At 46.1% G+C, this 9308-nt stretch overlaps 3 protein-coding genes across 13 annotated transcripts in view; 1 reads left to right on the top strand and 2 right to left on the bottom strand.

Annotated features, from left to right (window-relative positions):
* Position 1: 1 nt before the first annotated feature.
* On the bottom strand, positions 2-2329 carry LOC125948809 (tRNA-dihydrouridine(47) synthase [NAD(P)(+)]-like). The gene is made up of 4 exons (XM_049675246.1): positions 2230-2329; positions 1658-2157; positions 341-1595; positions 2-270 (listed from the first exon to the last, which is right to left on the bottom strand). Exons 1-4 carry the CDS (start codon positions 2259-2261, stop codon positions 201-203), a joined length of 1857 nt encoding a protein of 618 aa, XP_049531203.1. The 5' UTR covers positions 2262-2329; the 3' UTR covers positions 2-200.
* A 243-nt stretch (positions 2330-2572) lies between these two features.
* LOC125949807 (prolyl endopeptidase) lies at positions 2573-5747 on the top strand. The gene is made up of 7 exons (XM_049677173.1): positions 2573-2822; positions 2973-3360; positions 3439-3852; positions 3929-4088; positions 4158-4813; positions 4901-5113; positions 5187-5747. Exons 1-7 carry the CDS (start codon positions 2741-2743, stop codon positions 5581-5583), a joined length of 2310 nt encoding a protein of 769 aa, XP_049533130.1. The 5' UTR covers positions 2573-2740; the 3' UTR covers positions 5584-5747.
* A 6-nt stretch (positions 5748-5753) lies between these two features.
* Positions 5754-9308, bottom strand: part of LOC125949805 (phosphatidylinositol 4-phosphate 5-kinase type-1 gamma) — a 43632-nt gene continuing 40077 nt past the window's right edge. For 8 of the 11 annotated variants that reach the window (XM_049677166.1, XM_049677165.1, XM_049677164.1 and 5 more), the window contains one exon: positions 8869-9308. This exon is cut by the window's right edge and continues 2044 nt beyond it. Coding sequence is in view for 3 of the 11 variants with exons in the window: in XM_049677170.1 (XP_049533127.1) it covers positions 8773-8826 (54 nt within the window). In the remaining 8 variants the exon portion in view is untranslated. Of the gene's footprint in view, positions 5961-8514; positions 8849-8868 lie in introns of those variants that run through there. The other 3 variants (XM_049677172.1, XM_049677171.1, XM_049677170.1) reach the window with 3 other exon arrangements.

Raw genomic sequence — 9308 nt, 5'->3', positions numbered from 1 at the left:
ATTGTCAGGAGTAGAGTACAAGATGCTAACAATCGCTGACGGAGGACTTCCAATCAACCGTTTCGGTAAATCCGATTTATTTACATTTTGCGGGTTGAATTACAATTTACACTACGAGGACTGTAAGGTACATTGATACCTACCTTACCGGTTCGATAGACGCCGCCAATCGTGGTAAATTTCGTAATCTCTTGGGTTTATTAATACGCATTGGCTTTATGCTTCGGTACAAAGTTGAACCCTTCTGGGACGGGTCCGAGTAACATTTCACTGCAAATCAAGAAGTGGCGATGTAGTTAGTTCAACGATTCTGTAACTGTAACACCGCCGGTATACTCACCTTAGCTTAACCCAGTCGTTGCAGTTTGCTGATGCCATGAGAGTTTCTAGATCGTCCCGTCCTCGGAACGCTTCCGGTCGCTGATTGATGCGTTGGGGTGGCCGCTCCAGCAGCCCGTACGGTACGTATCGATACAGAAACGATTGCCACTCGAGCAGAAAGCGGCGCGTATTCTCTACACCCTTCGTATCGCTACCCCAGTGCTCGAGTCCATAGTTAACGTAGCGTTTGAGCATCTCGAACCGCTCGCTGCTGGACGGGTCCAGATTTTTACGCTCCTTGATTTCCTGGAACACCCACGGTTTAATGAGCGCACCACGACCCACCATAACACCGCCTACATTCGGACAGCGTTCCCTGGCGGACTCGTAGTCGCTGTAGCAATAAATATCTCCATTTCCGTAGACGGGAACGGAACTTGCTTGAGCGGCACAACGCTGCACAAACTCCCAATCGGCGTGCTTCGTGTAGCGTTGCTCTTTCGTGCGCCCATGAATCGTTATTAAGCTGGCACCCCATTCCTCGAAACGCGGCACCAACTCATGGGCGATCGGTTTGTTGTTGTAGATACCAATACGCGTTTTGACCGTAAACTCTTTTCCATAGTCCGCCAAGAGTCGCGAGCAGCTCTGTACCATCACCTGGAGCACGTTCTGGCGCCGCAGGAGAGCACTGCCACCGCCCTGGTTGAAGATCAAATCGATCGGACAGCCAATGTTGAGGTCGATGAAATCGACATCGGCCTTTTCGGCGATGATTTGCGCGGCGTACGTTACCAGCTTTGGCTTGTGGCCACACAGCTGCACCCCGAACAGGTCCTCGCTGGCGTGGCGTTTCGTGAGGGCCCACTCTTGTATCGCACCGTTTATGATCGGTATGGCACAGGCCATCTCGCCGCACGTAATGTCTACACCGTACTCTTTGCAGATGCGCCGGAACGGTAAATTGCCGACCGTTGTCAGTGGGCTAAGGTACAGTTTGTCGCGGAAATTGATCCGTTTCCGTTCCGCGCTACGCAGAATGATCAGATCTTCGTCCGTTACTGCACCAATTGGTACTGCTGCTGGAGTTTCGGTCGCACCCGTTATCTCTACCGCTTCCGAGATGGTTGTTTCACCATTACCATTTGCTGGTTCCTCTGTTGGTGCCTTGGCCTTTTCCACTCGCTCTTCCTGCTGTAGTTTTTCAAACTTATTTACAATTTTGGTCGATTTGTTGAAGTTGTACTTCTTCTTGCGTAGGATATGCTGAAGATCTAGAACAGCAGAGCGAAAAAATGAAATACTCCGCCCAAGGGCTACATAAAACCGATGTTACCTGTACTGAGCCAGGTGGAAACCAGCATCGAATCGTCGGCCGTCTTATGATCGGCGGGATAGATGTTTCGATTCTGCTCATCCAAATGGGCACCGGCGAAGCGACACGTTACGCCGAAGTTACAGTAGCCTTTCACGGAGTAAATGTAGCACTTGTCGCCGATGTCCTTCGGCTTTAGCTGTAGAAACCGGCCGAGATCGTGCGAGTAGCGACAGTTGGGGTTGGAACACTTTTTACCGCTGCCCTCTTCTTGGGGACCATCCAGCAACGATTTGCAGAGGCGCAGCGAATCATCCTCCTTAAACGGTAGCTGCCGCCCCTTGTTCTGGCCACGGTTCTTTTTCTTCTTTCCTTCGCTCTCGTACCGACCCTTCTTCTCGGCCGGTGGGCCGTCGTCATTTCCGACCGGTTTGTTTTCAGGTTCCTGCTCCGCTGCTACCGGCACGATTGGTTCCGCATTTTCAGCCGGCTTTTCGGGAACGGCGCGCGGAATAAGATATCTGTTGATGAAGCCGAAAAAAGAGGAATAAGCTAAACCGCTGTGTGTTTCAACAACGTTCCGAGATACTTACTCTGCCTTTATGCGGCATATTCCGTCGTCCATGATTCGGATTTCGATTCGGAGCACAAAACCGGAGCACTTTCTGTTTATTATTGCGCTAAAAACCACGTTTTTTGGCACAGGGTGACCCAGTAAACTCTAGCGTAAACGAAAAAATTCATGCCAAAGGCCCGTGCCACACGAAGCGTAAATTTACGCGTAAATTTACAAAATAATGCCAAAACGTTTAATTTTAACCCTTAGACGCTGTCAAATCTTTGACATTGACAGCGTGTAAGGGTTAAAACTAAACGTTTTGGCATTAAATTGTTTCGTTTACGCTAGAGTTTACGCTCCGTGCGGCAGGGCCTTATCGTTTTGTCAGCGCGGCTGGAAATTGAAAGTCACTTCTTTTTATCATCGCTTTATCAAAAAGCACATATTAACACGGTTCCGAGTTTGAGGATCCCGGATTCTCGCCACTTGTCGCCTACTTCTCCTACCACCCAGCGCGTCGTGAAAAGGAAAGTGTTCCGGATTTTATGCTTGCCTCCAGAATAGCGGTCTTGTATAGCGGTAGACTTCTTCTAAGCCGGCAACACGCAGCAACCGCCGTTACTCGAGGTAAGTGAGAGTGTTGGCAGAAGTAGGCCAACAACGGGAACTACCGAACGGCCCACCACGTAACTAGGTGAAGCAGCAAAAAAGTCGGCTCTCTCGGAACAGACGGTCGCTATCCTCGTTCATGGTTACGGTGTTCTTTCAACTTTTCAGCATCACAGTTGTCTAGTGTTTTCCGTCGAACGATCAAGTTTGGACGAATTGCGATGCCGGAAGCCGCAACAGCAGCAGCGGACTGTACCGAGGGTCACAAGGTCCCACAGTACCCGGAGGCTCGTCGGGATGATTCCGTTGCGGATGAGTTTCATGGAGTGAAGATAGCGGACCCGTACCGCTGGCTCGAGGATCCGGACTCAAAGGAAACGCGTGAGTACGTCGAGCGGCAGAATGAGATTTCGAAACCGTTCCTCGACACCTGCCCCGAGTGGAAGAAGCTCAACGAGAAGCTGCGAAAACGCTGGAACTACCCGAAGTACTCGTGCCCGTTCAAGCACGGGAACAAGTACTTTTTCTTCATGAACACCGGTCTCCAGAACCAGGAGTAAGTGTGGCGCTAGTCTAGTGGTAGAGGTGTTATTAATATGATTCCTTTCTTTTCGTTCTTGGTCCAAAACCCAAGTGTCCTTTACGTGCAGGATAGTCTGAAAGGCGAACCCAAAGTGTTTCTCGATCCGAACACACTGTCCACGGATGGCACGATCGCGCTCGTTGGTTCGCGTTTCTCGGATGATGGACAGCTGTACGCGTACGGGTTGAGTCAGAGTGGTTCGGATTGGACGAAGCTGAAGATCCGTAACGTGGAGACCGGCGAAGACTTCCCGGAAACCATCGAACATACCAAATTCGTGACGGCCTCCTGGACAAAGGATAACAAGGGGTTCTTCTATGCCCGCTACCCGGTCGTGGATGGCAAAGCGGACGGTTCGGAGACGGCGGCCAATGAGAATCAGAAGCTATATTACCATCGGGTGGGGGATTCGCAGGATAAGGATGTGTTGATTGCCGAGTTTCCCGAAGAACCTTCGTGGCGCTTGTAAGTACATTAGTGCCCTGAGACACCCGGTACAGCTTCGCTAGAATCCTTAGCGTAATGATCTGGTTTATTTAAGGATGCCGGAGGTATCGGACTGTGGCAAGTATCTGATGCTTTTCATCATGAAGGGCTGCAAGGATATGCTGCTGTACTTTAGCAATCTGGAGCAGGCGGGTGGTCTGTCGGGCAAGTTGGACTTTGTGAAGGTTGTCACGGAGTTTGACAGTGATTACGATGTAAGTGAGCTACTAGACCGGAAGTAAGTTTGATGCGCGACTCAACGATAATCTCCTTCTACTTTGAAGTACGTCACCAACGAGGGAAGTATCTTTTCGTTCCGCACGAACAAGGGTGCTCCAAACTACCGGATCGTGAATATCGATTTCAACGAACCATCGTTGGAAAACTGGAAAACGCTTGTACCGGAGCACCCGAAAAATGTGCTCGATTGGACGACATGCGTGAACAAGGATCGGATCGTGCTCGGTTACATCGACGACGTCAAATCGTTGCTCCAGGTGCACAGCCTTGCGGACGGTAGTTTTGTTTCGAAGTTCCCGCTTGAAATCGGCACGGTCGTTGGGTTCAGTGGGAAGAAAAAGTATTCGGAAATCTTCTATCACTTCGTCTCGTTCCTGACGCCGGGCATAATCTATCATTACGATTTTGCGGCCGACAGTACGGCGACCGTTGAGCCGACCATTTTCCGTGAGGTTAAAATCGAAGACTTTGACAACAGTCAGTACACGGTGGAGCAGATCTTCTATCACAGCAAGGACGGAGAGAAGGTACCGATGTTTATCGTGCAGCGAAAGCAGAAGGAAAAGGAACACAAACCCTGTCTGCTGTACGGGTACGGTGGGTTCAACATATGCGTGCAGCCCTCGTTCAGCATTACCGGCCTGGTGTTTATCGATTCGTTCGATGGTATTCTGGCCTACCCCAACATCCGCGGAGGAGGGTGAGTTTACAGACAAGCTTGATCAGAAGCAGCGCGCAGGTCTGGTTTCATCTTTCACTGTGTGGTTTTGGTTCTTCTACCTTTCAGAGAGTACGGTGAGCGGTGGCATAACTCGGGCCGATTGCTCAAGAAGCAGAATGTGTTTGATGATTTCCAGTACGCCGCTCAGTATCTGGTAGAGCATGGTTACACGCGTCACGAAAAGATAGCAATCCAGGGTGGCTCCAACGGTGGTCTGTTGGTCGGAGCGTGCATTAACCAGCGACCGGATCTGTTCGGCGCGGCCATTGCACAAGTCGGGTAAGCGATAATGTCATCACCGATCCGCTTTATCTACCTTTAATTTACGCCCGACTACGGTGTTACTTTCTAGTGTGATGGATATGCTCCGGTTCCATAAGTTCACCATCGGTCGTGCCTGGGTTTCCGACTATGGTGATCTTAATGAGAAGGATCACTTTGAGAACCTGCTGCGTTACTCTCCGCTACACAACGTGCGACGGCCGACCTCGGAGAAGGAACAGTATCCGGCGACACTCGTGCTAACTGCCGATCACGATGATCGCGTTAGTCCGCTCCACTCGCTCAAGTTCGTTGCCGCCCTCCACCATGCCATCAATGGGTGCGAGCACCAACGGAATCCGCTGTTACTGCGTGTCTATAGCAAGGCTGGCCACGGCATGGGTAAACCGACGGCGAAGAAAATTGAAGAATCTACCGATATCCTCACGTTTATGTACAAAACACTCGGCCTAAAACTAACCTTCTGAGCAACCGGGAGACTTTGACGGTCATCAGTTCCGTTCTCCTCTTTGCAGTATGCACTATGATTTCGGATTTTGTCGTCGGATGTTTCATTCGCGATAGCCAGCCCCCTTCGATGCCACCATTGTTTAGCTTCCTCCGTTTGAGTTAATTGCGATTTGAAATAAAGATTTGTTTAAAATGAATGATAACTTAAACTAGATTACTTTCCTGTTTTCTTGTGAATTAAATTTGTTGAACGCGTGTACTCCTATGCTACAATCTCAATCTTTCTGAATGAGTATTGCCAACCCTCACCCATGCTTTATTTCAGAGCTAATAAATACATCGCAAGCGGCCCAAAAATGGCAGAGTACGTTGTTTCGATGGCCTAAAGGTATGTCTGTAATGAAATGAACAAATGAAATCAAAATGTAAAATACGACCTGAATGATTCCCTTTATCAAGTGGATTGACATAGGAAAGGAGTTTAAACAAAGAAAACAGAAAGTCATGAGGAAGAGATGCTAAGGTGAGGGTTAGCTAAGTATATGAGGCGGTGCGAAGGTACAGTAAAAGAATGATAACGTGTAGGACAACCTATCCTCCATAAATGCCATAAGTGAACCAGAACAGATAACAGACCCGCGGAGAGGTAAGAAGCTGCATTTTACTACCAACAAAGATAGCACAAGATGACACCGAACGAACCATAAAAATCGTATGTCGCAGAGAACGTTTATTGTTTCGATTGTATTGTTAATCGTCTTTGAAATTCTTTATTAGTACGTGTTATTTTTGCTTTCCGCTGCAAACGCCGATTGTTATTGCCCTCAAGGTTACTGTTCAGGGTTACTCAGGGTTACTGTTGTTGGTTGGTTGGTTTGGTTGGTTTGGTTGGTTGTATATATAGATGTATATTTTGTTTTAAATTGTATTATCCGCTTACTAATGTCAATCTAACCATCATCTTGCCTATTGCTCCGATTGCTACTCGACACCGGTGTATGCTAGAACCCTTCAACTGTAGGGGCAGGACAATCTGCCTTTTTCCTATCGTATCTTTCTCGGTCTGAAGATTGAGCTTTGGTTATCAGAGTATCTCCCATCCGATCATGCCTTTGTATGTGCATATTTTTCTTATTGTTGCAGCGGCATTTTCATTCCTTCATCTCGGAGGGTTTGTGTTGTGTTGGCCTGCTCATCATGATGCCAGTGATAGCGACATATGATGACTTCCTGTGACAGTGAACATATTAGTTTACCATAGGTTTGCGTTATACAATGTACAGTGAGTTTTGATTTTTTTCTTTCTAACTTTAGTTTTGAACTGCCTTATGTGTTGAAAGTGGAAGAATATTGAAATCAAACGAATAGTTTCTTCGTCTCATTTTTGATTCACGCACACGTGACACTCGCGGCTACGGCATTCTTAATACAGATGACACACAATTTATCTAGTGATAAATTGATACGCTCATTTGGCCTTCTTGCACCTTCAACACTCCGGCTTCAGTGCTTGCTATTGACGGTTTAATTTAGATGATCGGATTATTTAATTACATTTGATTTCGGGCTAAACTTGAGTTTCACTATCTATCTATATAGCAACCATACGGCGGCCTCTCTGGTTCATTCTTCCGCTCGGCTTGCAGTTACATTGCATTTTGCGATTGTTAAACACAATCAGTTACTCAATAGGTTAACAGACGCATTCCATACGATGCATCATTGACCAGGTGCAGTTGCTTATCGTGATGGAATGACTTATGATGTTCTTAGTGTTAAGGAGGCATATGTATATATGAGAGTTGTGCACGATGGCACCGGTACAATTCAGAGTATGCTGGTAGACAACTAACAAAATTCGCACATCGTTCATTACAGTAGCAACGGTGCAGCGGTTCCTACGTTGAACCAAAAATACTGCTCATGGATTGCAGTAGACTAACGATAGCATGATGTGGATGATATCAGCAATGCGGATCTACGGCCAATATGCATACGAAGCTCTTGGCTGAACAATTTATGCTGCAAATGATTTGTTATGGCTTCTGTGGTTATGTCTATCGATTGGTTGTGTTTTTGGTTTATCTACTTTGATTTGCGATCCCGTTATGGTTCAACATGGTTCAATAACATTGAATATAGTTTAACTCTAGCAAAACTTCTAGCAAGAGTGTTTATGATGATAAGATTGGTGATGCTGCAAAAATCAATCACAAACACGCGTGTACATTCCAGCGTTTAGATGGAAGGCTCATCCATTTTACAGTACCGTTATGATATATACATCAAGTGCCGTGGTAACTGATAGGCGCACGTGGGCACATGATGTTAATGGGACCTTTTTATATGGATTAATACAGGTTTGCTGATTGGATAAACCATTCTCTTGTAACGCCCTTACACTTTTTCACTTTTTACATACAACTGTGTCTTAAAATTACTTATTGTTTCGACAATCGACGACCAGACACACACACGTGTTTCCTTGTCTCTTGCTCACTTGAGCACGCTACTATCGCATGCATTTCAACAATCCTGCGCATGTACACTTACAGCAGGCAACGGTGCCATACTTCCTTAAAGTAGGACTAAAACAAACGGTAAAAACCATGATATTGATTGGCCGTAAACATTCGGTTAGCGTGCTGATTATTTAAAATTTCAGCAAATTAAATCGTCGCAGTATATTGTGTTGCGCTGTTAAATAGTAACATGCTAGATTTTATGGATAGGCAATAGATTATAGCATGGTTTCATTATTGAGAGAGCATAGATAATGCTCCAGTGCCAACGGCTAGGGATGAGATTGCTTCGAGTCTTTCTTTATGGCATTTTTGCAATGGAACTAATGTTGAAATGTATTCATAAATATGCACAGAAAGGTGATTAATAATGGCTTGCATTACTCCTCGACAAGGAGACACATGCCTTTTCTCTACTATGGAACACATTTAGTATGAGTGATGTATTCTAGATGTGATACATAAGCAGCGGGAACTGAATCATAATATTTTGTAAATATTCTCGCGATTTCTGATCACCTTCGTTTAAATAATAGTTTGTAGATTTAAAGGTACATATTTACAGTGTCTATTCAATAACAGTAAACAGCGTTCCGCAGCAATACCGATGCCTGCTATTTATCTTGAATTTCCCGTGATATTCAGATAGCCCTATAGCGCTCCCTTATATTGCGGTAGCATTGCTCAACCTGTTGGCGTTACGTTTGCTGTTGTGTGCTGATTAGTTGTAATCATAATCTACTTGATAGCGTAAATTTTCCTACAGAGAAACATGCGACGAATGTGTTGTAGCGATGGGTTGCGTTTTGCAGTGGACGCATAGATTGGCGTTCGTTTGTTTGGCATTCGATTTTAGCATAAGATGATAGTAGCAACAGTGTTAGCAGTAGTAGTGGCAGAAACGTAGGTAACAGCACCGTACAGCAGCAACAGCGGCATGAGTAGCATGATGTCCATCGGTGATAGGTGATGAAAAACGAAAAGTCGAATGTTAACGACAGGACACGATCCAACCACCATCGATATGTACACGGTTAGTTATAACGCGTTACGAGCCGTATTGATTGAAAATTAGATTCGATGGTAATGCGATGGTATTTGGACGAGAGTTGTGATGTGGCAGATGAGCGCAAGGAAGGCACGAGAAACGAGAAGATAAAAGAGAAATGATTCATTTACAGTGAGCATTTGGTTAATAGTGAGAACATATCTAAGAAATG

The sequence above is a fragment of the Anopheles darlingi genome, chromosome 2 (genome assembly GCF_943734745.1).
Source record: "Anopheles darlingi chromosome 2, idAnoDarlMG_H_01, whole genome shotgun sequence".
Classification (NCBI taxonomy): Eukaryota; Metazoa; Arthropoda; class Insecta; order Diptera; family Culicidae; genus Anopheles; species Anopheles darlingi.
This window is presented reverse-complemented; position numbering and strand designations above follow the sequence as displayed.